Here is a 27,637-nt window from a genome sequence, read left to right on the forward strand (position 1 = left end):
ACGTTGATGGGGTTTAAGGAAGAAGCCTTTGTTCTACCTTTGAAAACTTCTTTTCATGGAAGGTGTACACTGGACTTGAATGAATTGGCTCAGTCTGGGTAGATCTGACTTTGTAAACCTTCTTGGAGGCAGCTCCTGTATTCCATATACTGGACCTGTAGTCAGGACACACCTGAGTTCAAATCTGGCGTCTGACACTTAGTAGCTGAATGACCTTGGGCAAGTCACTTAACCATCATTTGCCTCAGTTTTCTCAACTGTAAAATGGGGATAATAATAGCACCTCCCTCCCAGGGTTATTGTGTGGATCAAATGAGATAAAGCACTTAGCACAGCTGCTGACACATAGTAGGTATTTAAATGCATGTTTCCTTCCTGTACCTCTGAGGTGGGTTAAGTGAGGAATTAACCTTCCCTAAATCTTAAGGCGCTGTTGCACTCTCGGACCCAGAGCTCGAGAGAGCCGTGATCCCACCAGATGTTCATCGCACATTTGAAAAGGTGCTGGGTGCCTCTGCACATCATCTCATTGAGCCTGTGATGGGATGGAAAGGCCTCTGGCAGTAGAGTTAGGAGGCCTGGGTTCTGCTGCTTCTCTCCTGTGTCCTCTGGGTGAATCTTTACCCCTTTGCCCCTGGGCTTTCTCATGTCTTGAAAGGGGTAATGATACCTCTCTTCACATTGCTCTCATGTTTATGTGATGGGGGTGCGTGTGCTACCTCTGTCTTACAGAGGAGGAAGCTGAGGCTCAGGGTGCGAAGGGGCTTGTTTGTAGTTTGTCCATAGTCATGCAGCTGGGAAGTGTCAGAACCAGGGCTCTTGTGCAGGAGGAAGAAAGCCCCCGTCAATTCAGCCTTAAAACAGTGTAGAGAAGGGGAATAAGTAAGCTTAGCAGTGACAGGTCTGCATGTCTTTATTGTACGTGTACTGTTCTGTTGGTGACCTCGCTAAGTAAGCCATCTCTTACCCACTGCTGTACTATTGTTCCATAGGTTTTAGCAGACAGCCCTCTTCCTGACTGGCTGTGCTGCAGAGCTGGAGCTCCCTGGAGATGGATAAGTTTGTCATTCGAAAACCTCTGCCTCACAGCAGCCCTCACAAGAAAGATTCTGGAGAGAAGGTTTACAAGCAGGCCACACTTGAGTCTCTGAAGGTGAGAAGTGGGAGAGAGACAAGGCTGGGAGCCCTAGCCTAGGTTTTCTTATGCGTGGCTTGAGGAGGACTAGGTAATCATGAGTCAACTGCCATGGCCCTCCTCTCTCTCTCTCCTGAACTCTTGTCCTGGTGGACATCTTCATTAGGATGGCCTAATACAACAGAACCAAAACGGAACGCATTCCGTTCCATCCACAACTCTTCTTTCTTCCAAACTGAAGGCACCCCCGTTCTTGGAGTCAGCTGGCTTAGCTGCCTCAGGGTCTTTCTTGGCTCCCCTTTCTCTCAGCTCCTAGATCCAGTCATTTGCTGGGTCTTGTTCATTCTCCCTCTGTGACATCTCTTGCCTCCCTCCTCATTGCCTCTAATGAGTCCTTCTCTGGCTAACCTCTCTCCTCTCTGAGCTGCTGAGTTTCTAGTCCTAAACACAGGACACACCATACTTGACAATCCTCAGCAGATAGAATGCAAGTTCCCAGCCTGGTATTTACAGCCCTTGGACGCTTGGATGTCTTTTTAGAATTGCCCCCTTGCTGTCCTCTGAGCTCCAGAAGGACCAGTGTGACAGTGCCCCTCTCTGGGACCCTAAATGTGTGTTTTGTTGGAGCCATCCCCTCTCTCCTCAGGAGACCTCTCCCTCCTGTGCCCCTCTGCTCCCCTCCCCCAGTGATTCCTCCTAGGAACCTCACATTTGCTTTTTTTAGATTCTTTCTTTGTTTGTGGATTTGTTTGTTGTAGTCTGCAGGAGATGTGACCTCCTTGAGGGCAGAAGACTTTCATCTGTGACTTGATAGCCCCAGGGTCAGTACTGGACCAGTGTTTGCTGTTGAAGTGAAAGTGTGGTAAAGGCCACAGGCATAATTTCAGGTCCTGTAAAGCAGGTTTGGCAAGGATTTTTCCTCCTGTTTTCTTGATTCAAGTGTTACCTGTGATCACCCCTGGTAAGGGAGGCAGTATTGGAGCCAGGGCTGGAAGCTTCCACGGGGACAGAACATTGGCTCCGTGGCCCCAAGGAGCCACAGACCAGCCATGTGTCCTGTGACCTCATGCGGATCCCTTGGTGGCCTGGTTGTCAGGGAGGTCAGGACGTCTCAGGTGCCGGATCTCGGGGTCCCATCACTTGACTGCCCAGCTTGTCTCTGTTCTGTTGGGGAAGAGGCAAAGGTAAATAATAGTAAGGGAGGTGACCAGATGTGTCTTGTTGCCATCTCCATCCCAGGCCCTCATTGTCCTGCAGCTAGCATGTTATTGTTACCGTGTGTCTGTGTTGATAGACTCTGATGACAGGAGCCTGGGTGGCCTGGTGAAATGTGAACCGCCCCTGCAGTCAAAGAGAAGGTGTAATTCAGAGTTAGGAGAAATCAGGCTTCTGGGTCTGTTTTTGGCACTGGTTGTGCTCTGTGAGACTCTGTCTCCGTATTTGTAAGCCAGGCTTGATACTGGCTGTAGTATCTGTCTTCTGAGGATTAGACAAGGTAGGGGGTTGGAAGGCCCTTTGCAGACCTTCCTGCCTGAGTGAGACCTCTATCATCCTTTATTCCTGTCATCCGTGCCCTTGGAGAGCCTATGTCTTCCCTGAGGAAGGCAGCACACATGGGCAGCCTACACTGAGTGACTGTCATGTCCCATGCAGAATCTGTGTCATCACCTGACAGACACCATGAGAAGGTAACTCTTGGAATTACTTCTTGTAGTCAGTTATAGAAGAGCAATAGTTTGCAATGGATCACTAACCCCAGACGAGCAAGCGCATCCCATCAGCCATTTGGCTCGCCCCCAGGCTGCTCCACCCTCCACCCTATTGGACAGGAGGCCTGGCTAGGAGATGGTGGGTTAGACTTCCAGGGCTAGTGCAAGGCCAATGCCCCTGACTCTGCCACCAAGAGGAGGGAGCAGAAGTGCTCAGCCCAGGCTGTGCTGCATCTGTGATCTCATCGATGCTGATGTTGGCTGCTATCATGGAGGAAAGTGGTCAGTACATCCACATTGATCAAGGGCCAAGCACTGCTAGATAATCAATGAAATGATCCCTCGTTAGGCCCAAGGCACAAAGATGGAAGATAGGAGGAACAGAGAAGTCCAGTTGGGCAGGAATTGCTGAGTGCAGGAGAGAAGTAATCTTGGATGAAACCTGAGAGGCTTCAGACGAGAAGTGCAGATGGGACAGAGATTCCTTTAGCGTCCTGCAGGGTCTCCTGTTTGTTGATACTTTGTACCCCCTGACGTTACAGCAGGATTCATGATGGATGAAATGAGGACAGTGGCAAATACGGCACCATACTGAGAAAGCCCAAATTCTGCCCAGGGGAAAAATGCCTGGAGGCTGGGCCAAAGCAAGCCCTGGGAAGGAGATGGCATTGTTTTAGCCAATCAGTCCAAATACTGGGCCCCAAAATGAAGAGATGGCAGAGAGAGGGAGGTGCTGTGCTGGGAAAGCTTTTCAGCATCCAGGGCTCTTCCCCAGGGCCAAAGCACCAGCTTCTCCTGCAGATCCTGGGAGGTGTTGAGTCTTACTACACCCCATTTTCTGAGGAATGGAAGTTGTAGATGAATCCTAGGTCAAGGAGGAGATGAGCAGCATGCCCTGTAGACCATAACTTTTCTAGTCTTTGTTGAGGTAAGAAAGCTGGAAGAGAATGTTGTTTAGGAAATGGGCAGTTAGAAAAGGATGCTGTGGCCTATGGGCTTCTAAGAGTGCAGGACGAGAGCTGCCCAGCCCATCTACTGCCCTGGTGCCTCTGTGCTGGAGAAAGGCCCCCAGAATAGCTTCCAGGTCAGCTGGATCCTCTGAAGAGGGAGTGTGCCTGGGAGGGGATGCCCAAGAGTCATCTGGGACAAGGGTGCATAATCGGTGGGTCCTCATCGCATTATACCAAGGTATCTGAACACTGGAGAGAAGCCTGTCTGTTCTCCATTGTAGCAGAGGCCCTTCTCATCTGTGTCAGCATTGACCCAAGGGCCTTAGAGGGGACTCTATCAGGCAGCACAGGATCTAGGGTAGAGTTGAGGCCACAGAAAAAGGGCCCACCTTCCTCCTCATCACCAACACCAAGTGCTGACCAACTGGTAACATTGGCCACTGCACCCAAGAGCAGTAGTGCACCCATAGCTGTCAGTCCCTGGAGAGAAGGAGCTTGCTATCTATCCCCAACATCTGTCAGCCAGGTGAGCCCTGAGAGGGAGCCTGAGGCGGCATGTGCCAGGCACATCAAGTCCCCCCCTCTGTGTATCTCAGATCCAGGAAATTGGATCCAAGAGAGTTGGGGACCACTGTGGCCCAAAGGCAGCTGAGCTCCAGTAGATCTGCTGCCTGCTGTGCCCTTGGGATGGGGCTGCGACTCCCAAGAGTCCTTTTCTCCCTTCCCTTCCATGAAGCCCGTGGGTCTGTGCTGTGGCCATGGTGCTTCAGGGAACAGGTGGAGATCAGGGAACAGATCACCTGGGAAGGTCCCTGGGACTCAGGCTTCTGTTCTGTGAAATGGAGATAATGATACTTGGATTCCCTGCAATTTTAGTGATGAGAGCTCACACCAGAGCCTTCAGTTGAAGTTAAATACAGTCCTAATGCCTGACAGACAACAGGCACCCACCTTCCACTTCCACGGCACAGCTGGATGTGGTGCATTGGTCTTTCTCACTGTAAGTAAGCCAGCGCAGTTGGATGAGGCTGAGCTTGGGGGAGGGGCTTCCAGAGAGCTCTCCTTCCTCACTGTCTGCTCTGAGATTTTCTGTAGAGGAAATTGTTCTCAGAGAATGAGGGTGAGGATGGCACTTCTGCTTTCCCAAAGGGAATACTGGTGTAGTTGTTGGCTCAGCTGTTGTAACTGTTCAGTGTGGGGTGAGATGGGACCCCAATGGAGAGGCCTCGCCGTAGGCCTGAGAATGGGAGGCACGGAAATGCAAGGGTGAGACTCCGGCTAGCTGCTGTCAGAGATCACTTTCCTCTCACCTGGAGTGTCTCTAGGTCCCTTCCCAGCCCTGACGATCTGTGAGTCTACTTCGGAGACCAAAGTATAGCATGAGTCTTAGCTCATCAGCTGAAGTGTCTTCTGCTGATCTTTGAGGGAAGCATTTTATGCTCAGGGTCCTCTGGGATCATAATTCTGTCTTTTTCCCATCTTAGGTGTGGATGTGTTCTATAAAGTCTTCAAGCCTGACCTTGATCTTTTCCCCTTCCTCAGTGGATCCTTCTACTTTGACTTGGGAAAGAACCATTTTTCCCTCACTAGTTTTGTCAAGCTGGATACTTCCAGCATCTTCCACAGCAGGGCCCGATGGTCCGGTGCATACCTGACCCCCTTTTTGTCCTCCCCCCTTTTCTAGAAATCGCCCTTTCATGTTGTCTGTACACACATAAATTCCACATGGATACTTTTCAAGGAAGGGTTTGACATTGGTACCAATTTGTGTCCTGTTCTGGGGGCAGGCTTAGAGCTTCTTTTTCTGGTCCCCTGGATTCTGTTAGGCCTCCTCAGAGCTCCAGGATCTTTGCTGTGACCCTGAGATGGGCTACACTTAGGGCTTTATGGGTAGATGCAGCTCTTCTTGTGGCAGTGGACGGCTCATGGGGCTGCTCTGCCCTCCTTCCTCGAGGTCCCCGTAGATGTGGGGCCTTACATTTTGAGTTGGCTTGCTGTGGTAACTTCTCCCTCCCCTCTCCCTCGTCATTCATTGCTAAGTGCCCCAGGACTGCGAATCCACCAGGACCAACTCATAAGCCATTATCCATCATTTGGGGTCATCTCATGTGCCGTGCTTTGAGTCAGGTCAGAATCATTAATTCACCTGTCAGTAAGAGTGCCATTAGTACAGGTGAAGGCAGATGTCTTTCTGATGAAAACATTCTACTCTCTAAATGGCTTTTCTCTTTCCTAGAGAGTGGTGGTTGTCGAAGACATCAGAAGATGGAAAGGAGTGTTGGAGCTTCCAGGGCAGCCTCAAGAAAATTTAGTTGAAGCTTTACGGGAGTTAAAGAAGAAACTACCCTCAAAGGATGTGTTAAGGTCGACCAAGATAGGTAGGTGTGTTCGACTGCTGTTGGCTCTTTGTGTGTCCTCCCAGTCTCCTGTGTCCTAGTTGTAACAACCAGCCGCTGAAAGGGGTAGCTCGCAGCACTTTATGTGAAGACACAAAGGGTTTGCTAGCTGCATTGGCAAACTGACTCCTTGGCTGTAACACAGAGGCCATTTAGATGGTAAGCAGAGGAACAAAACTGACTCTGGTATTTCTGTATGGTTTCCAGAACATCACTGCTGTAAAAGGGAGAGTCTGATGCAGCCACCACTCACACCCCCATCTGCAAAGCCATCAGTCAAATCAAAACTTGATCCTGGCATCTTAGGTCCTCTCCTGTTCCAGCTTCATGTCAGACTTCTCTTTGGTTTACATTTTAGTCAAGTGGGACAGCTTTCTCTGGCTTGTCTCGGGGCCTTGGCCCCTCCTTCCCCCAAGTGCAGGGTGGCTTCCTCACTTCCCCAGGAGTGCCTGTGAACATGCCTGCCTTCTTTTATGGCCTAGTTCAGGGGTCTTCTCTTTCCAGAAGCCTTCCCTGTCACCCCTACTGCTCCCTCTGCCTTCCATTCCTCCTGCATGGCTCCCTCCCCTTGTATTGTCTGTTATCTTACTGGAATGTAAGCTCTTTGAGAACAGGGTCATGCCTTTCTTTGGGATCAGACAGAGAATTTAGAGGCAGCTGGGTGGTGCAGTGGGCAGAGCACCAGCCCTGGAGGCAGGAAGGCCTAGGGCACTGACTAGCTATGTGACCTTGGGCAAGTCACTTAAACTTCTGTTTGCTTCAGTTTCCTTAACTGTAAAATGAGGATGAAAATAATAGCCCCTGCCTCCTAAGGGCTGTTGTGAGAGTGAAACAGGATAATATTTGTCAGGTACTTAGCGTGGAGCCTGGCATGTAAACCCATCCTCCCCTCCTCCTTCCTTCCCTTCTCTCCTTCCCTCCTTCCTTCCTTCTCTCCTTCCCTCTTTCCTTTTTTCCTTCTCTCCTTCCCTCCTTCCTTTCTTCCTTTATTCCTACCTTCTTAAATAAACTTTAGAGGTCATTGAGTCCAAACCTTCATTTTTCCAGAGCAGGGAACTGAGGCCCCAAGAGGTTCAGGATTTGGGAAGGCTTCCCAAAAGAAGTTGACACGCAGGGGACCTCAGGAGGGAGTAGGGGAGGATCTGAATAATTGGGGAAGGCTGTGGCCCCAAGAGAGCCAGGCTGTCACAGGAAAGTAGCAGGTTTGAAGTCCTGAGGCCCGGCTGCCCAACACAAGGTGTTGTTCTCTATGGCTACAAGTTATTGATTCTCTGACTTGAAGACAGAGTCAGTCAAGCAACAAACATTTATTAAATGCCTACTGTATGCCAGGTACTGTGCTAAATGCTGTGGATGTAAAGAGAGGTTAAAAACATGGTGTCTGCTCAACATGCAATGAGGAGTCAACATATGAATAACTGTGCAGTCGAGATATTTACAGGATAAAAGGGACAGCCTACAGAGAGAAGATGTTGACATTAAGGGGGATGGTGAAAGGCTTCTTGGAGAAGAGGGGAATTTAGCTCAGACCTGAACGAAGCCACTGGGAGGCAGAGAGAAGGGAGGGCGTTCCTGGGCTGGGGCATGGCCAGAGAAAATGCCTGGAGTCTGGACCCAGAGGGCCATCTGTAAGGAAGGCAGGAGGCTAGGTTGCTCCACAGGGGCAGGGAGAGTAAGATGTAGGGAGACTGGAGAGGCAGGAGGGGACCAGGTTGTACAGGGCTTTAAGAGCCAAGCAGAGCTTTTTGTATTTACTCCTGGAGGTGACAGGGACTCGCTGGAGTTGGTTGAGTGGGAAGGAGATGTGTGTGAAATGGTCAGACCCTTGTTTGAAGAAGGTCGATGTGACAGCTAAGCCAGGGTGGCCTGGAGTGGGAGACCAGAGGCCAGCAGACTCCCTCAGCAGATTATTGTAGTGGTGCAGGCCTGAGGGGCTGAGGGCCTTGTTCCAGGGGTGGCAATGCCAGAGGGGAGAAGGCGACATATTGGAAAGATGCCAAGGCCTTTGCAACAGCTTAGATGCTGGGGGAGTGGGTGGTGAGAAGGGTCTAGGTTGTGAGCCTGAGGCCCTGGGAGGGTGACGCCTTTGACAGGGCAGGGGAGTTTGGGAGAGAGGAAGGTTTACGGGGAGAGATATGAATTCAGTTTAGGAAATGTTGAATTTCAGATGTCTAGGGGACATCCAATTGAGATGTCCAGGAGATGCTCAGTCAGCAGAGACTAGGTCTGGATAAGTAGATCTGAAAGTTCTCAGTATAGATCCATAGGAGCTAATGAGCTCCAGGACAGCCCCTGGGACACCCAGCATGAGCTGTCAGAGAGGCAAGAGGAGAGGATGCAGGAGAAGAGGGGATGGGTGGTATCAGAGGCTGCAGAGAGGTGGAGAAGGAAGAGCAGGAGGAGAGGCCTATAAGAAATGGTTGGTGACATCGGAGAGAACAGCTTTGATGGAGGAGGAGGCTGGAATCCAGCCTGTTGAGAGCCAAGAAAAGAGTGGAGACCTGATTACGATTACCTTCTCAAGGAGTTTAGCCAGAAAGGGCATAATAAAAATATATAAAAATACTGATGATAGCTGAGATCTGTATAGGACCTACTGTGTGTCAGGTGCTAAGTGTTTTACAAATGTTACCTCATTTTGTCCTCACAGCAACTCTGCTGTTATTATCCCGTTTTACAGTTGAGAAAACTGAGATGGTCAGAAGTTAAGTAGCTAGCTGAAGTCCCACAGCTAGAGAGTATCTGAGGCCATTTGAACTTTAGGCCATTGCGATGCTCTGTCTACCACGTCACCATCTGCCCAAAGAGATTTGAGGTGATACCTTGTGGGGGGTGGATGGATCATGCAAGGGCATATTTGGAGGCTGCAGGGAAACAACCAGTAGGAAGGGAGAGATTGAAGATAAGTGGGACAGTGGGGATGGTAGAGGGGGTGATTTGCTGGAGAAGATGGAATGGAACAGGATCCCCATGCATGTGGAGGGGTTGGCCTGGGTGAGACAGATATGGAGGAGGAAATCTGAATGAATAAGGAATGGAAGGGAGCCCTGTGAATGGCTGTCATCTTTGGTGAATTAGGGTTGCATTGCTATAGCTAGGGCCTCCTTGAGATCATATTTTCTCCCTCTTCATTCAAGCACAGGTGTGAATTGGAGCAAGGGCAATGGATGGTGGGAGTAACCAAGATTAGGGCTTGGTTTGTTGGAGGTGATGGGATGAAGGAGAGGGGAGGGCCAGGGAGAGTAGAAGTGGTCCACTGAGGGATCAAGCTGGGGAAGGGAGAGGGGTAGCTGGGGAGGATGGAGAGGACCCTCAGTCCCTCATTAAACATGGCGGCTTCCATGTGGAGTATTCTGGGCTAACCTTGTCAGAGGTGTAGAGAGGCCCATGAATACGGAGCCAGCTGGGCACTCACTGCCAGAGACCTGGGAAGTCATCTCCACTTACTTCCTTACTTGGCTTATAGGCTGACCTCTGACCCCATCATTTATCAAAGACCATTGTCTCTAGTTACTGGGATCTCTTTAACTGCCAGATCTAAAGCAGGATTGTGGGGCAGTCACACTGAGACCTAGTTCCCTGATAATACCACCGGCCCCACCTTTTCTCCTGTGGTATTGGAGGACTCTTTGATTGGGAAATGAACCACCTGCTCCTTCACAGCTGGTCCAACTCGATTCTGAACAAGGACTATTTCCCCTGCACCCCCAGCCCAACAAGGGCTCATTCAGCCTTTCCTAGAAGACTTGGAGCATCATGGAGCCCGTGCAGTGCAGGGGAAAGGGTCCTGTAGGAGAGAAGGCAGAAGATCTGAGTGTAGATTCTGCTTCAGGTGCTTCCTGGCCATATGACCCTGGGCAGGGCAGTCACTGTGTGCCTCAGTTTTCTTATCTGTAAAATGAGGCCATTGGATTCGATGTCTCTAAGGAACCTTTAACTCTAAATGTATGACATCCTGTGAACCTACAGATGGAATCCATTCTCCTTTGGATTAATTTTAATTGTCAGGAAATTTCCCTTTTTATCAGCGTTAAATCTGACTGCAACTTTTGCCCACTTTTATGATGTCTGCCCTTGGGGCCAGGCAGCACAAATCTTTTTCTCTCTCATATGCCAGCTTTTCAAATCCTTGAACTCAGTTCCTATTCTCTTCTTTTGCCTAGTCCTAGTGGGCCACCCTCCTAAGCCTCTTCACCTCCTTGGCCGCCCAAAATGTGGCGCTTGCTCCCTGCTGAAGCTGAGGCCAGTTTCCTCCTGGCCACAACAGAAGTGGTCTGGGCCCACCTGAACCTCCTTTGGCTGCCCTCTGACCCTGATGACTCACCCTCAGCTGTGTATCCCAGCAGCCCCGTGATGATTATTCTCCTCCGTGGTCTCGGAGGAAGACCAGTTATGCCTCCTGAGTAGGAGGGGCTCAGGAATGGTTGTGTTGAGTTGGCATGGCATGTTGGAAAGAGCGTCTGGATTTGAAGCCATGAGTTCTGAGTGCCAGTGCTGCTCTGACACAGCATGCCTGTGACCTTGGGCATTCCCATGTCTTTGGGCCTTGATTTCTCCCTCTGTAAAACGAAGGGTGCTAAACTAGATAGTCCCCTCTGGCCCTCCCAGTTCCACATCTTAAGGTATTGCCAGGTCCTCCTAGCAGCTGTTTATTTTTTGACTTTTAACCCCCAGGGCCTGACTCACACTAAGGTACTTAGGGAAATCTGTTTATTGATATTTTAATGCTTGACATGTGGATTGACTGAAACTTCTTGGCCTCTTCAGGCCCTGTAGTTTGAGAACATCCAGCCCAGGTGTTGTGGCTGCTGGACCAACGTGGGCCCTGCACAGAGGTTAAGAGGTTAAGGAGTCTCCTCCTTTGTGGAAACCAAAGCTGAGAAACATGGGCTAGAGGGAGACTGTACTCTGCAGCTGTCCTGGATTTTGGCCACCAGGGGGCAGTCAGCCTCCATAGGTGAAAGCAGGGGCTGGCTTGGCCCAGGAGAGGGGGTGCCCCCCGGGATTCATGTGGGGGTGCACAGAGCCGTGTTGAGTGAAAGGCCTGTTGACCACCTCAGATCATTTCTTAAAAATCATTTGGGTTAGTTCTGGAATGTAATTTTGAATGGATGTGGGTGTGTCTGATGGTCTGGGAATTCAGTTCAAAGAAAAGAAGGAGGCCCCAACGTGCAGCCAGGACTCAGGGCCCTTGGAAAGCTGCCTACCTGGGCAAGGCTGTGTCCTTAGCTCAGACCTTCCCTGGTTCATGCTGAGGTTGGCTTGCAGCTGAATTCTTAGGGCTTGGAGGAATTGGGGGTTCCAGGTTCTATTAGCACAGTTATGGGCTGGAGACATTTGTGGGATAATTTCAAAGACCCTCCTTCACCTTCTAGCTCCCTGTCTAGCTCTGTTCTGTGGGCTCTAGGAAAGAGCAGACTTCTAGGCTTGGTCATGAAGTGGACATGGGAACACAGCCTGGTGCAAAGAGTCCAGAGTGGGCTGGACAGTTCATAAGCAGGATCCAGTCATAGACTGTAGGCCTCTTTGGCACCTCCATACTGCTTAGATCCTACCAGGGCATCTTGGCCTCTGGTCCCTGGCCTCCCACCTTTCCTTCCTTTCTTCTGGGAACCTTCTGGGTCCTGGCTTCAGAAATCTGCCTCCCTGTCCCTAACTAACTTTCCTGTTGCTGGCACTGATTTCAGCACCTTTCCCACCCCTCCTTCACATGCTCCAGACCACACACTTGGGATTACCAGAGGGTATACACATATCCAGAAATAAGATGTCAATGGAAGGGAATTTGATGTGTCCCTAGCTCCAGCTTGGCCTATCAGGAGTCTCCCTAGGCCCAAGTGTCTGCTCTTACATGGTTCCTAGATAAAAATGAGGTCTCCCCAGCTGAACAGAAACACCTCCAAGCCATGTTTGTGACCTTCTTTGGACACACTGCATGGAACTCATTTTGCTAGGCCACAATCCCAGATCTCATCTTGGCCAATCCAAAAGCCTTTAGGTCACATAGTAGGTTTTTGGTATTGCTGTCCATATGGCTAAGGGTAGAATTACAGAGAAGCAGGTTTCTATTAGTTTCCACCAGTGGGTTGGGCTACATCAGGAGGTAGTGAGTGAGCTCCCCCTTCCTGGAGGTCTTTTTCAAAGCAGGGATGACCATTCTAAGGTGTGTCCTGTCTGCGGAGTGGGGGGACCAGTAGCCTTGAGGGCTCAGCAGTTCTGTCATTCTGAGTCATCTCTTTGCTAACCTCTTTCCCCACGACCCCCTCCTCCCATCAAGGGAGGGCAGCCTCCACCTGAGAAGAGTCAGCTCTGCATTGTCACTTATGGGTTAGTTTCCAAAGACAATCCTCTTCTCCATAGCAGCTTGCTTTCTTCTGTTTGGGTCTTTCTTTCCTCTTGTTTCTAGAGAGATCTTGTTGTCTTAGGTTCACATCCCACTTGTGACACTTACTAGCTCTGCAGCCACAGGCCAGTCCCTTAGCCTTTCTGAGCTGTGAAATGGGTACAGTCCTGTCATGTCAGCCTCAAAGAGTTTGGGGGAGACTCAAAGGCATCCATCCAGCTCTTTGAAAATCTTCAGTGATGATACTTGGATACTTCCCCTGGGTCCTTCTGGCCCACATGTTGATGACTCCTGTAGCTTTAGGAAAAACCAACCAACCAACCAACGGTGGAATGCAGATTTCCATCGTTATAGTTTTCAGGGCTGTTGAGAGGAGACTCCAGGGTAGGTACAGAGACAGGGTGGCCAAGATGAGCCTTGAGCACTCTATTCCTGCTGAGATTCCGTGATCTTCTCCTAGACAATAAGCTCTTTGAGGACAGGGGCTGCCATGTTTCTTCTTCTCAGTGTCCCCGTAGGACTCTTTGTATAGAGGAGGCATTGATAAATGCTTGATGAATGAATGGGAGCAGAGCCCCCATCAATTGAATCTGCTCACCTTTTCAAATAACCAGTTTCCTCATTTGTAAAATAGAGATAATACCTGCCCCATCTCTCTGTCTCCCAGGACTGTTCTTTGCAAACTGAGGCGCTGCCCAAGATCACGGTTGTTGTTGTTACGTTTGTACATCCTGCTGCTCTGTTATGAGCTCCGAGAGTGTAAGGATCAAAGGTCGCTACTATTTTCATCTTCCTGGGCCTAAGCACAATGCTTGGCACAGAGTGGCTGCATTCCTTGTAAGAAGGATCTGTCTCAGACTGGCAGGTGGGGAGGAAAGGAAAAGGGGAATCCTCAAGATCCAGTGAGTAGGTGGTGTGGTGGTTGTCCTCTCTTTTCAAAGAGTGACATCACAGGTCATGTTGATGACATCATGGATGATGTTTTGATTTTTGCAGGAATTGAATTGAAGTGAGGCGGAGCCACACAGTTGTCAGCCTCACTTTCTGAGTCATTGAAGTTCCGTGACAGGACAAAAGTCAAGATGACTGGCAATGGCCTGGGGTGCAGTCTTCCCTGTCTGACCAAGCTCTAAGTGCTCCCCAGTGCCTATTTCAGCCGCCTTCATGGCTGTGGGAGCCAGTTGTTCCCAACTGCCCATCCCACCAGGAGAAGTCATCGTGTGCTTGGGTTGGACATCCCCAGCTCCCCTCTGGGCTTGAGGCCCTCATTTAACCCTGGTTTAGCCTGTCTGCTAAGCTGGTTCAGCAGGGTTTGGCCGCCGTGTGTGCTGCAGCTTCTTGGAGACACAGATGAAAGTTGAGTGAATCAGGTGGACACCAAAAGGGAATGAGCAGCCTGTACACCCTGCCCCCATCCCACATTTAGTGACTAGGTACAGAAAAGGGTGGGAAAGGAGAGGGAGGAAAACAAGATGACTCCAAGGCTTCAAAGCAAAGTGACTGAAGAATAATGCTGCCCCTCAGAGAGATTAGGAAATAAGAGAGTAAACTTTTATTAAGGGCCTACTCTCTAGGGGGCACAGAGGGCCAGGCCTGGAGGCCCCAGACACTTACCAGCTGTGTGACCTTGGGCAAGTCACTTCACCCTGTCTGCCTCAGTTTCCTCATCTATAAAATGAGCTGGAGAAGGAGATGGCAAACTAGTCCAGTATCTTTGTCAAGAAAACCCCAAATGGGGTCACACAGAGTGAGGACATGACTGAACAACAGTGCTCTCTTTTCAGGTGCAAGGACACAGAAAATGAATTTTCCCTCCCTGCTTCCTCTTGTGAGTGCCCAATTGGGCAGGGAGATTTTGGCAGGTTTGTCATGACAGTTGTCATTTTTTTAGGGCTCACAAATCAAATCATTAAGCATTTATTAAGCTCCTACTATATGCCAGGTACTATCCCACAGAGCTGACCATAAGCCGTGCTCCTCTTGTTCTGTCCCTTGCTCTCTGCCTCTCTCGGTACCACTGAGGACTTTGTGGCATCAAAATGCAGCAGGCTCCCATGGCGCTTTCAGTTCACCGAAATCCCGCCATCTTTTTGTTTTTTAAGTACAATGCTTATTTGTCAATCAGTAAGTAGTTTTTTCTCCCTCTCACCTTTTCCTCCCCTAAAAACAAAGCAGTGCAAAAGAAGAGAGCCAAGACTCTGTAACCAACACGCCAAGTCGAGCAAAACAAAGGACACGAGACGCTAAAGCGTGGTTAGTCCTGCCCTTCTCTGTCCTTCCTCCTCGGTCCTCCGGCGCCAGGGTTGGCTCTTGTGTTCACCATAGTTATTGTTTCATCTTGTGGTTTGGTCATTTTCAGCCGTGTCCGATTCTTGGTGACCCATTTGGAGTTTCCACAGCAGAGATCCTGGACTAGTTTGCCATTTCCTTCTCCAATTCATTTTACAGATGAGGAAACTGAGGCAGACAAGATTAAATGACTTGCCCAGGGTCACACAGCTAGGAAGTGTCTGAGGCTGGATTTGAACTCAGGTCTTCCTGACTGCAGGCTGAGCACTCTGCACTGCACCAACCCAGTTGTTTTTTTTATTACAATATTGTCGGTATAGTATGAATTGTACTAACCTCACCTCCCTCATATGGATCTTGCCAGGTTTTTCTGAAACCATCCCTTTCATCCTTTAATCTGGCACCACAGGATTCCTTTACATTCATTACCGTAATTTCTTCAGTCACTCCCCAGTTAAAGAGTTCTTCCCTCCCCCCATTTTTTCAAAACAGACTCTTGTCTAGTCACACCTTATGCTTAGGCAATTGACATTTTGAGCCCAAGTGCATGAATTTACATTTATTCCTGTTCCATTTCAGCATGGCCTTTTCAATGGAGAGCTAGACTCAGAGTTAGTAAGAGCTGGGTTCGAGTCCTGCCTTTGACTCATGCTGGCTATATGACTGACTCTGGTCAAGTCATAGCTTCTCAGTGTCCAAGGACATTCCCCAAGGTTCTTAAGATGCACCGTAGCTGCTACTGAGCATTGATAGAGGACATTTCTACACTGATGAAATAACAGATTCTCTCTCCTCACTCTTAAGGAAAATCTCTCCTTTGATTCACTTTGGCCCATTGTTTTAGCCTGTCTAGATGCTAGAGGCTGCTCTCTTCCTGGCAGACTTCAGCTCGTCCCTCATTGTTAGGTTAGGTGCACTTTGGTGTTGACACCTGGACTGTGAAAGCAGCCTGTTGGACACGTCTTAAGGTTAGCAATACTTTCCACAAAGACTTGAAATGTGATCATTGGGGATGGTATAGAATGTCTGCACTATCTTTCCCCTCCTAACAAGGGTTAATCCCTAGAAAAGGGGTCTGCTCCAGTCCACCCAGATAGGAAGCAGCAAAGCCCCCCACCTTTTTTGCAAGGGAATATCTGCATATTTATTTCAAAGCTCTAGCAAGAACAGACATGCAGATAGTCTTCCCAGTTCCTGGAGGCATCATCCTCTCATGTGCTGCTTCTGTCACTGGGGAGGGGAAGCGGATTAGGTTCCTAGAGCATCAGTTTCACCAAGTTCTGGGCTTGTTTCCCAGCACCCTGACTCCTCAGGACTTCTCTGCTGATTTAGCAGCGACACCCCCTTGGAATCCTGGCTCCAGGGACTCCATTGTCTGCACCTGGAACGTAGCCTAAAAGCCCCCAGCCTGATTTTCAGGGCTTCAGATCCCCAAGGGGGAGGGACCTTCTTCCTGCCGGTACAGTGCCTGGGGCCAACGATTTGGTTGCACAAGACATTCACTCCCAGCTGCAGCTGGGAAAAGAGCCCCAGGTTCTTTGTTTTCAGATGTGGTGCTTCTCTTTGGTAGAGGAGACCAGTCCTTGAGTGTCAGAACGTGTGCATGGAATTGTCCAAGAAATGTTGAAGCCCGCTGGCACTTGTGCTCTTTTGTTGCTGTTTGATTCCCTACAGTGGCGATTGCTCTTTGTAAAATGGGTCCAGGGTGAAATGTGCCAAGTAGATTGGGCATTTAACCTTGGTCAAGTTGCCTTGGAGCTCTCCACACCTACAGAATGGTGGCATGGATGGTGTCCAGGTAGCTTCTTCCACCTCTGACATTCTCCTATCATGTAGAAAGCAGGAGCTGAAGTTGACCTGATTTGGGGCTTGACAGGAAAACAGGAAGAGCCCTATTTCTTGGACTTCTCTCATCTTGTCTAGGTCACACTGTGAACAAGATGCGCAAACATTCAGATGGAGAGGTGGCTAGTCTTGCCAACGAAGTTTACACTGAGTGGAAGACGTTCATTGAGAAGCATTCGGATAAACCTTCCATTGAAGTCCGCAGTGACCCCCAAACTGAGAAGTTCAGGAGAAATGCCCAAAAGCTACTGTCGGAAGCACTGGAACTAGAGGTAATGTTCTTGGCAGCAGGCCTCAGCCAGGCCTGTCCCTGGGCAGCTGCACAGCTGCTGCACAGTGAGCGGGTACCTTGGAGCATCCCTGCCCCTCAGCCCTTGCTCAGTGGATCTTTGTCTTGACTTTGGGGTTTATAGGCAGTTTCATAAATTTGTAGCCAGGACCCTGAAACAGGCCTTCAAGAAAGGCTCAGTTACCAAGTACAGAATCATTCACTGTTTCTAAATTGTGTTCTGTAGATCCCAGGTGGTCTGTGTAATGGAAATTGGGGTTCTGGGAGAATAGTCCAATGATAATATTCATGGCTCCAGATATTAAGTAGGAAGTGCCATGTCATTAGGTGCAGCAGTTTGGGACATGAAAATAGACCTAATATCCTGTAAATTTTACCTTGGTCCCAAGGCGATTCCATCCTGCTGTCTAAGCCTTCCCCAGCTTACCCACACAGGTGTTCCATGGCCCAATTAATTCTGGAAATACAGGATTGGATGCTAACTGTCTAATAGAGAGGGGAGATCATGTCCAATTGGAGGCCACTTGGGCCAAACTAACACCCGTCCATACATCTATAAGGCAAATGGTAGGTTAAGGAGCCTGTAACTAGCATGGTGTAGCATGAAGATGAAGATCTGTGTTTGTTCATAATTTTGCTTCAGGAAGCCTGAATTCCCTGAGTGTCCTGCAAGTGATGTTTTAATGCCTCTGACTCATTCCTCCTTTGTCAGAGGAAAGCCTTGGATCTGGAATCTGGGACCTGGGCCTGCCTTTGCTGCTGCCCCTTCCTGTGGACCAGGACAGGCCCCTTCTTACCCGCTTGTAAGAGCGATGCAGAATGAGGTGTGGCCCCTTTCCTGCTGAAGAGTCTGTGATGACTTTGGGGTAGATTCTGTGAGGTTCACCGCAATGGCAGCTGTTGGTGTGTTTTCACATGTCGGCAGGGGCATGACTAAGAGAAACCTAGACCCTGCCTAGAGCTTCCAGCTCTGCCCCCATGACATGTCCTCAGTGACCTTGAGCATGAGGGTTTAGGAGTTGACACTCCACAAGGCCTTTCCAGCTCAAAAGCTCCGTGGTTCTCTTGAGTATTCATTATAGGCTAAGTGTTCCATAAGATATCTTTTTAAATAGGGACACATGTAAAAGGAAAACAGAATGACTTGGAGGTTTGGTGTCTGTCTAATTTTCCGGGATATCGATTAGCTGACAAGACTTGTTTGGTATTTTAAACAAAGTGTTTTTTTGCAATAAATCAAAATTGATTAGAGAAATGTACAGTAGGGGTGAATAATATATAGTTAATGTGGTGGTAAATATCAGCTCCCTGTGGTATCTTTTTAAGTAAATGATTATAACGAAGCCTTGCTGTAAGGATTAATGAGCAGTTTGCCTGCTATATTAAACTCCATAATAATTATCCTTTAAATGGCACATCAACTGTTTGGCGCTCAAGTGTTCCAAAGCAAAGTTAAAAAAGTGATACATTCGTTCACTTTCCAGTTTCATCAGGGAAAGAGATCACATTCAGCGGGACTGAAGGGGTTCATTTCCAAAGCACAAATTAAAAAAAATGAAAGACTGAATCTTCGGCTGATCGTCAGTGAGAAGCAGAGCAGACTGTTTCCCTTGCCTAAAGAGCATCTGATTGTCTTTTCATCGGTTTCATGTCATGGAATGTAGACACAAACACTTTAGATAGAGTAATGCTGAGCAGCTCAAAGCATCTCTTGTCATCTGCAGCGTTCCTACATTGGCATGAATCGGTGTGCCTGGGACAGGAGCCAGTGTGGAATCCATTTGAATCAGATGCCAGATCTCCATAAAGGTCATTGATCAGGCAGGACTCCACCCTCCACCCCAGGGCTCAGTTCTCAGCCAAGGCCTGCGAGGCCTTTCTCTTGTGCTTTGGCTCAGTGTTCTCTCAGATGCTGTTTCTTCATGTCGTGAGGAGCGTTTCTACATTGCTCATCTCAGCAGATTCTATCGCTGTGATTGCCACAGGTTCATATACATTGGACCAAAAAAGTCCATCCCTTATTAATATAAATTTGTTCCTTTTCCATGTCAGTGACTGCTTCCTTGTTCTCAGAATTATGGAAGAGATGAATAGAAAACCCATCTTAACTGTCCTGGCTTTCTCTTTCTTTATTTTCTCTTCTTTATTCTCTTGCATCTATTAGATCTTCCCTCATATGAAAGTCTCCTGCCGGGTCATTCTCTTACCTCCCCTTCCTCATTATCCACTCGCCTTCCCACCTCGCTTCTGTGATCATTTAAAAAAAAAAAAGAATAAATGTGGTTCTAAATGTGAGCCTGTATCGTCAGCGTTAAGAAACAGCGTGGCTGGTTAGCGAATGTGCTAATGAGAACAGGGTCAGAGGGACAGTCCCCACATGGGCCTGCCAGCTCTGCTTTGTTCCATAGCCACACACTGCACCCTTAACTTGGACCAGCCTCCTCATAAACATGGTCCCGAATGATGGGAAATCCACTTTGGGAGAAGTGTAACATTAGAGGGTCCCTTAGAAGAGAGGGTGTCAGAAGATGTATGTTAGCTGGCAGGTGCTTAAGAAATCATCTGCTCCGGTCCTCTCATGTTATCCCCTTTGCCCCTTCCCTGCCTACCCCTGTTTATATAGGTGTGTCTTTGGGGTCCATAGTAGTTTCTTAATGAATGGTTGTTGAATTAAATTGAATTGAATGAAGACTGAGGCTCTCAGCGGTGGCTTTCCAGAGGACTCAGGCCTTGCAGTAGCCAAGGAGAGGCTTGAGTTTGAGTTTCCTGCTTCTCAGGAGATTGCTCTTTCCCTCCTTGTAGGAGCTTGTTTGGATTTGCTTTTTGTGAGCACACTAAGGCCTGAGAATCAGCTGTGTCCCCCAGCTCCAGGACACGCCATCTTGTTGTAGAAAGCATCACTTGGATATTGGGGTGGATTTGTGTTCTCACTGATGCAGCTGGAGCCCCGTCCATCCTCAGGTGACTCTTGTCCTCATCTCTGTACGTTGGTCGCAGGGTGTCCTTACCTTGGGTCATTCAGGTGTGACGGTGGTTTTCTTAGCCAGCTAGTCTCCTCAGCAGTCCCTGTTTGCGATGTGTCCTGGCCTGCTTGCTCCCTCAAGTGCCCATCTGTTCCTGCCTTTCTTTTGACTTTTTGCCATTCAGTGCTTATGTACTAAAAAGATGACCAGTGTTCAAGGAGCTGCTGGGAGTATGAGGCAGAGTCATGCAGTGGGGAAAGTATGAGATTTGGAGTCTGAGGGCCCAGCTTCAGATCCCAGATTCTGCATGACCGTGGGCGTGTCATTTAACTTCCTGGTTTTTCAGCTCTTCCTCTGCAACGTGAGCCGGTTAATAACAAATGACCTCTGAGGCTCTATCCGGTTACAAAATCTGTGATGCTGTCATTAAAGAAAATTCCAATTCCCAAAGGCAGTCTAGCTCATTTTCTCCCTCCTCCTCATGTTTAATGTTGGGCCCAGCTTATCCCCCATTGGCAATGTCTGTCAAGACAAACACAGAGCTTCCTGATGGATAACGGCTATGAGTTGGCCAGTTGCAGCTCCTTACCAAATGGACAGTAAGCATTCTTTGTCCGCAGGTTTAGCCTTATGTGGATAGTTCAGCTAAACTCTTTTGGGTGGTATTTGAAATCTTCCAAGATGTGGGATTGATGAGCTTGATGCGGTCAGCACAGTGCTAGTCACAAATAGATGGACCTCATGATTTAGAATTATAATGTTTCATTTTCATATTTTGGCCAAGGGTTGGTGTAGTAGGTATTCCATATTTCATAGACATATGGTTTCAAGCAAGAAGGGACCCTAGAGGTCATCCTGTCTAACTCCCTCATTTTATATAGGAAGAAACTGAGGCAAAGACTTGCCTGCCAAGGAGTTAATGGCTAAGCTGGGCATAAAAACCCCAGTCTCTTGCTTCTTATTTCACTGTACCGCACTGTACACAGACACACACGTTTTTATTTTCAACTTGTATATATATTTTCATTCATATAGTTTTATAATATTCCTATTATATATATAGGGTGTATATATTTTCATCTTTGTAGCCCAAATTCTCAAATTTATCATGTAAAAACAGCTTACACCAAGTCCTCTGATGGCCCTTGTGGCAGGGAGGTGACTTTGAGTTCTAAAAGCTCTGTCAGGTTTGACCGTTCTGGAAAGACTCCAGGGATGGGTCTTCTTTCTACGGACCAGCCTAGCCAAATACAAACAGGCCTGTCAGTACCAAGAGGCTGGTGACATGGCAATACATTTTTTTGGCCATAGTCACTTGTGCACCCACAGACATACAGCAGAAGATGCCCAGTCCTGCGGAGCCCACTTCTGCTTTGGCAGTGATGGAGTCCGAGCCGATAGAGGCGGACAAATGGGCTTGTGAGCCAAGGTATTTCGATTATCTCCAAGCCCTCACTTGAATTTAGCTGAGCCTTGTCCACACGCCTGGAAGGTGGACGTTCCCTGGCAGGAGCCAAATTGTATCAATCTTAACATTCTAAAAACGGTCAAAACCGAAATGAAGAAGGAAGTTGTAGGGGAATGATGGTTCACAGGTAGATCATCCTTGATGAGGAAGGTGTTGGAGGACTGGCTTTTATCTTTCCCTCAAAGGCAACAAGAAACACTGCAGTGGACATTTGATCACCTCATGTTGCAGTACGTGCGGTAAACATTTGCAGAAAGATCACTAACTGGAATGTACGGTTCAACATCAGCACACAGTATGGAGAGGTAGAGAGTGAAGAACCAGATAAGATTCTCCAAATTAAATCAGCATGCACTGATTTCACTGCAGAATTGAAGGTGGCACAGAATACATGAGAAAACATTAATCAGGAAGAAGGAAAGGTCAAACACTTGCAGACACCAAGAAGCCTTCCACTTGTATATCCTGAATACTTTCTTTAAGAAAAGAACTGGTAACTAACAAATAACGTTGCAAAAAAGTGAAGCTGATTATATTTTAATAGACACGATAAGACTCATTACTGGTGTGTCAGATATCTGTGTATGTTCAGGTCTCTGGCTTTTCAGAAGAGGAATTAGAATTAGTAACTAGAGAAAAAGAATGAGAAAAACATGGAATATTATTGGAGCAACTCAAACTCTCATGGGATTTATATTCTAATGGGAGAAGACAACATGCAAAAGAAAGCTAAAGTGTGTGTGTGTGTGCATGTGTTTGTGTATGTATATTGTATACATGTGTGTAGATATCTGTGTGAAGCATGGGGAGGGTAAAAGTCCAGAGAATCAGGAGTGGAGCCAGGTGAGATATGACAGCGAGCCACTACACTCGGGCTTTAATATCACAGTCACAGACCTACTTAGATAGGGGCAGGAATGATACTTTAAAAAAAGAGCAAAGGGTTATTATTTGGTTGTTTGGTAAAGATTCTGGAGGGTTTTGCCATTTCCTTCTCCAGCTCATTTGACAGATGAGGAAACGGAGGTAAACGGGGTTCAGTAACTTGCCCAGGGTCACACAGCTAGGAAGTGTCTGAGGCTGGATTTGAACTCAGAAAGAAGAGTTTTCCTGACACCAGGCCCAGTGCTCTATCTTTGGTGCCACCTAACTACATTTGGCTTAGACTGAGTGTGTCTAGAGGAGATATGTGCTAGAGACAATACATTTGGTCTGACTATCCACATAGTGAAGAGCAGATGGATGAAAAGTTGCCATTGTTCGATTTGTGACACGTAATTAGACGTGCAGCCTATGGAGCTTGCCCATTAGTGCGTATATCTGTGGCAGATCTGTACAAATCAACAGTGAGTGGGGCCAAGGATTAAATAGGAGAAAGAACAGTGGGTTTGAATGCCTTCCATCAATGAAAACATATTTACTGAGTGCTGACCATGTACCGGGTATTGTGCAAAGTCCTTTTAAAGGTCCCAGACAGAAGTGTAGACACACTGAGTGTGAAGGAAAAGGCCTGGAGAAGTGGGGTGAGTGTGCTGAGGACTGTGTGAGCACTGCACACTTGGCAGGGAGGAGGGGCTGGACTGGAGCATTCTGATGCGTCTAGATTTTGTTGTTTACAAAGCACTCCTATTTTCTGCATTCATTTACCTGATAAATTTCCAAGACTTTTCCTGTACATGTTTGGCTCACCGTCCTTTGAAACTGAGTGGAGGTCAAGTCGGAGCAGAGTCCTGTTACTGCGAGCTCCTGCCTCATGTGAGCCACAGTTTACATGTAATCCCAGCACATGTGCACACACGCACACACACGCACATATGCCTCTTTCTTGGTGACCAGTGAGTGCTCCTTCTGCTTTGTGAGTGCACTTTTTTCTGCCTTCCTGGGGAAGGAGGCAGCTCCAGAATCTCCAGAATCGTTATCCCTGTTGTGCTCATGGGACACATGACTAAGTGTCCTCCAGGGCTTGAGCTCAGTCCTGCTGGATGGGTCGTATGAACCTCTGAAAAGGTATTTTCTAGTGACCCTGCTGTGTGAGCGCCAGGCTGAGTGAGCAGTGCCCTTCCTCTGCCATCCTTTAGTGCTGGGGCTACCCTTTTCAGCTGGTCCAGACGTCAGAACAGGGGGGTTGGTTTAAAACAGCCAGAGGAAGTCTGGCCCAGGTCTGGAACATCACATCTGGAGAATCAGATCAAGATCTGCAGTCCAGACTTAGGATCAATCATAGTCAAGGAAAGCCAGCTTTTGGGCAGCCCCAGTCCTGGCCCAACCACAGAGGATCTTAACCCCTCAGGGAGGACAGAGGGCAAGGCCAGACCAAGCAAGAGCCATGCTGGCTGTACCTGAGTCTCCAGACTTCTCCTGCCCCAGCCAAGCTGGCTTCTGCAGTGGTTGGGAAGGGATGGGGCATTGATTTAGCAGCGGTTGGCATGTGAGGATGCTGCGTTGCACTGGTGGCAAGTAGACCTAATGTTTCTAAGGTAGACTGAGTTTTAGGACCAAAAGGTTCTTATTTACATAAACATGCACAGCAGAATTTTCTGAAAACCCAGGTGTTCCCTGCAGTGAGAACATAGATGCTGTGAACAGTTTTCTATGGTGATGATGCTTTTTCCCCTTTAATATATTAAATAGTAAATCATGTTTATCTGAAAGATTATATCATGGCAATTTGGTGTACAAAATAGGCTTAATTCCCTGTGTTCTGCTCCAATATCTTCCTGACCCTCTTTATCAAGGGGACATTCCCACCCTGAGGGCAGAGCTTGAAGCAACAGGAAGATCTTATAGAATGACAGACTGTGGCCTGGTATGATGAAAAGTGGCACTGCTTTCCTCGTTCCCCTCCCCCCCAAAAAACCCCAACTCAAAACAAAGTGGGCCCAGAGGGAGGGAGATGTCCATGTGAAGTTCTGGAAAGAACACCAAACCTGAGGTCAGGATTGAATGGCTCAGTCCAACAAATGGATGGATGGATGGATGGATGGATGGATGGATGGATGAATAGGTAGATGATGGGTGGATAATGGATGAAAGATGAGGAGAAAAGAGGAAAGGGAGGAAGGGTATAGGATGAGACATAGAGAGACAGAGGGAAGGGGAAGAGAGAGCCTCATACATGACCCCCTAGTCTCCTGACTCCAGGCATTTTCACTGAGTGTCCTCCACTGCCTGAGGTTCATCTCTGCCTTCTGGCTTCCTTCAAGCCCCATCTCTTTGACAGGAAGCCTTCCCAATCCCTTCCCCCTATTGATTATCATGTGTTTACCCTGTCTCCAGGTTGTTTGTTCATAGTTGCTAACACATCCTTTCCCCCGTTAGGTTATATGCTCCTTGAGGGAAAAGATTGTCTTTGGACTTTGCAGTTTTCCAGGGCTTAGCACAGGGTCTGATACTTAGCTTAAATGTCAGTTAAATATTTATAAGCAGACAGATAGAGCGTGTATGTAAGTGCTTGTGATGAACTAGGCCTCCTGTGCCAGAAAGCCAGCCCCTGCCCTCCAGAAGCCTCCCTTCTAACAGCCCAGATCAGCTGCAGGGAACGTGGAGGTCCAGGGCAGGGACTCCCTGCACAGGAGAGGACCACAGTGTGGAGGGACTGAACTCTGGCTCCTTGGGGAAGTCACCCTTCGATCCTCGATTTCCCCACCTGAAATATAGCGGTGCTAATGCTTGGAGTATCTCTCACTCAGGCGTCTTGTGAGGAATCACTGCACATTTGAGAGGACGCTAGACATGGGGTGATGGTTAACATCAGAGGTGGACCCCTCCTCAGGGCCCTCCAGTAAAGGCTAGTTGACCCCTTTGGCTGATGGGGAGGGGATTCTCGGTCAGGGCTTTTGTGGGCGCTCTGTACCCTCAGGCCTCCCAGATCAACACTGATGTATTTCAACATCCCCCTCCCCCCCAGAGGTCCTGTGGCCTAATGACACTGATGTCCTGATTAGAATATCCAGTATTATCCTAGTGGTTTCCTGAGCTTGCAGAGTTAGTTACAGGCCGTAGGACCAGTTACTTAGTTCAGGCAAGTTTCCTGTTATAATGGCAAATATTACCACCCAGCTGGGGTTGTGAATGAGGTCTCTGTCACATAGCACATGGCCTTGTTCCTTAATTGCCAGGGTGGAATTAATTTGCTCTTCCTGTTTCTCTTGTGACAGGAAGTAGATTTCCTTGAATTTAAGTTGATTAATGAAGGCCTCTGAGCCCCCAAGCTCTCGTCTCTACTGCTTCTAATCCTTATGAAACGGAAGGCCCTCATTTGATAATTTTGCTGTTTTTTTTAGATGGATCACCCACTGGTTGAAAATATTGAGCGTGAAGCTTTTCATCTCTGCTCCCGTCTCATTAATGGACCCTATCGGCGGACAGTGAGAGCCCTGGTCTTTACATTAAAGCACCGACCTGAAATTCGAGCTCAGGTCAAGAGCTGCTCGCTACCAGTCAACACGCTGGTGCAGACTTACAAAAAGTGACCTTCGTAGTTGCCCAGACCCCGGGGAGCAGCTCCAGGCCCACCGAAGGCTAGCCGCTTCCTTCTTTTCAAAGGCCTCTTTGAATTTGGGTGAGGGGGAGACCCAGCCGCCATCAGCCTTCTCCAAGTGCCATTCCATTCAGAAGGAGGGCATGAAGAACAACAGGGGATGGGCCCGGCATCATTATCCATAACAAGTGCCACTGTCTGAAAGCATCAGTGGCGCCCCAGGACCCTCGAAGCACCATGTTTGTGATCACAAAACTAGGCCAGGAGGGTGATGGGGCTTATTGTGGACTTGCCAAGGAGGCCTCTCAACTCCTTTCTCCTGTTGGGCCAATGATGCCTCTCTCCCTTCTTCCACCACCCCGCAGGTAACTGAGACTCAATTACTGCCGTGCTTGGTGATGTCCCCCAGTGTTTAGATAGCCCTTGTGCTCTCAGAACTCACCCATCTGTCTTCTCTTTACTGTATGCCAGGGGTAAGTCTGCAGGAACCCACCAATGCCCCCCCTCTTCCCTGATTGTACTTATCTGAATGTTTCAGCTCTCCCTTGAACACCTTCAGCCTTGGTCTCTGAAGCCCCCATGCTGGGGCATCTAATGAGCTTGTGGCCTGAAGCAGCCAGACCTCATGCTTTATTTGAATGCCTGGCTGTTAGACTTCAGAGATAGATAGAAGGTGGATAATGAAATCTCTCTCTAAACAAGTTGGTTGAGAAAAATCTATTTTAGCAAATCATGACTGGACTACAAGAGACTCCTTGAGTGATTATGTAAATGCAATTTGCCTTTTTTAAGAGTGTGATAATAAACCATGTGGTTTAAAATATAGGAATGTTGACTTTTTCCTTGGAAAGCATATTGGACAGAAAGTGTATACTGGTGTCTCCCTTTTAATTCTTTGAGTGAAAATCCTTCCATAGTATTGACACTGCATACAGAACGTCAGAGATGTGTTTGCCACACGTTCCTGAATCCTCTCAGAATAGGGCTCCTAGGCTCAGGGAACATGGAGAGATGTGTGGGTCAGCTTCAGGCTTGGGCTTGGGTCTGGATTGGAAGAATTATACAGCTCTTTTCCAGATTTAGAAATGGTTTAGGTTCCCTGGAGTTGAGTTGCCTTGCCTAGAGTAGGTGCCTAATCTTTGAATAAGTCTTTGAATTATGTTTTTGTTCATCCTGACATTTATTAGTGTGTGCACCTGTCTTTGGGGGCAGAACCAATGCGTTGGATGCAGAATTCCAGGATTCCTTTGGTGAGCTTCTCCATCCATCCTCACTCCTTTCAGGTAGGGGGGTGACTTTATTGAATAAGCAGAGGGCCTACACCTGTGCTCTCACTGGTCCAGGGACCTCTCAGATGAGGCCTTTCCTCTCCCGATGCAAGTCGGCACCATCTCTGTTGCTTGTGGTCTTAGAGATCTGTCCAGTGCACCAAAAGGTGAAGGGATTTTCTGAGGGTTACCAGTCTGTATCAGAGGCAGGACTTGAATCCAGCTCTTCCTGATTTGAAAGACAACTCTCTAGCCACCATGCTGTGCTATTAGTAGCTAGTATTTATATCAGAGTTTTACCAATATGTCCTCATCTGATCTTCACAACACCCCTGGTGCTGTTATTGTCCCTGTTGTACAGATGAGGAAACTCAGGCAGATAGCAGTTAAGCCATCTAACTCACGTTTATTTAACAATCACAGCTACTACCCTTACAGCAGCCCTACAGCATACATCCTATAAGAATCCTAATCCTCATTTTACAGAGGAAGAGCCTGAGTT

The 27,637-nt window shown here is 48.2% G+C and overlaps 1 protein-coding gene across 3 annotated transcripts in view; it reads left to right on the forward strand.

Annotated features, from left to right (window-relative positions):
* Window positions 1-26,692, forward strand: part of TCEANC2 (transcription elongation factor A N-terminal and central domain containing 2) — a 30,447-nt gene extending 3,755 nt beyond the window's left edge. For 2 of the 3 annotated variants that reach the window (XM_072649533.1, XM_072649532.1), the window contains exons 2-5: window positions 993-1,153; window positions 6,031-6,172; window positions 16,746-16,939; window positions 25,671-26,692. In XM_072649533.1, the coding sequence (XP_072505634.1) occupies window positions 1,052-1,153; window positions 6,031-6,172; window positions 16,746-16,939; window positions 25,671-25,859 (627 nt within the window). In that variant the 5' untranslated portion in view covers window positions 993-1,051 and the 3' untranslated portion in view covers window positions 25,860-26,692. Of the gene's footprint in view, window positions 1-992; window positions 1,154-1,243; window positions 2,320-6,030; window positions 6,173-16,745; window positions 16,940-25,670 lie in introns of those variants that run through there. The other variant, XM_072649531.1, reaches the window with a different exon arrangement.
* Window positions 26,693-27,637: the final 945 nt, after the last annotated feature.

The sequence above is a fragment of the Notamacropus eugenii genome, chromosome 2 (assembly GCF_028372415.1).
Source record: "Notamacropus eugenii isolate mMacEug1 chromosome 2, mMacEug1.pri_v2, whole genome shotgun sequence".
Taxonomy (NCBI): Eukaryota; Metazoa; Chordata; class Mammalia; order Diprotodontia; family Macropodidae; genus Notamacropus; species Notamacropus eugenii.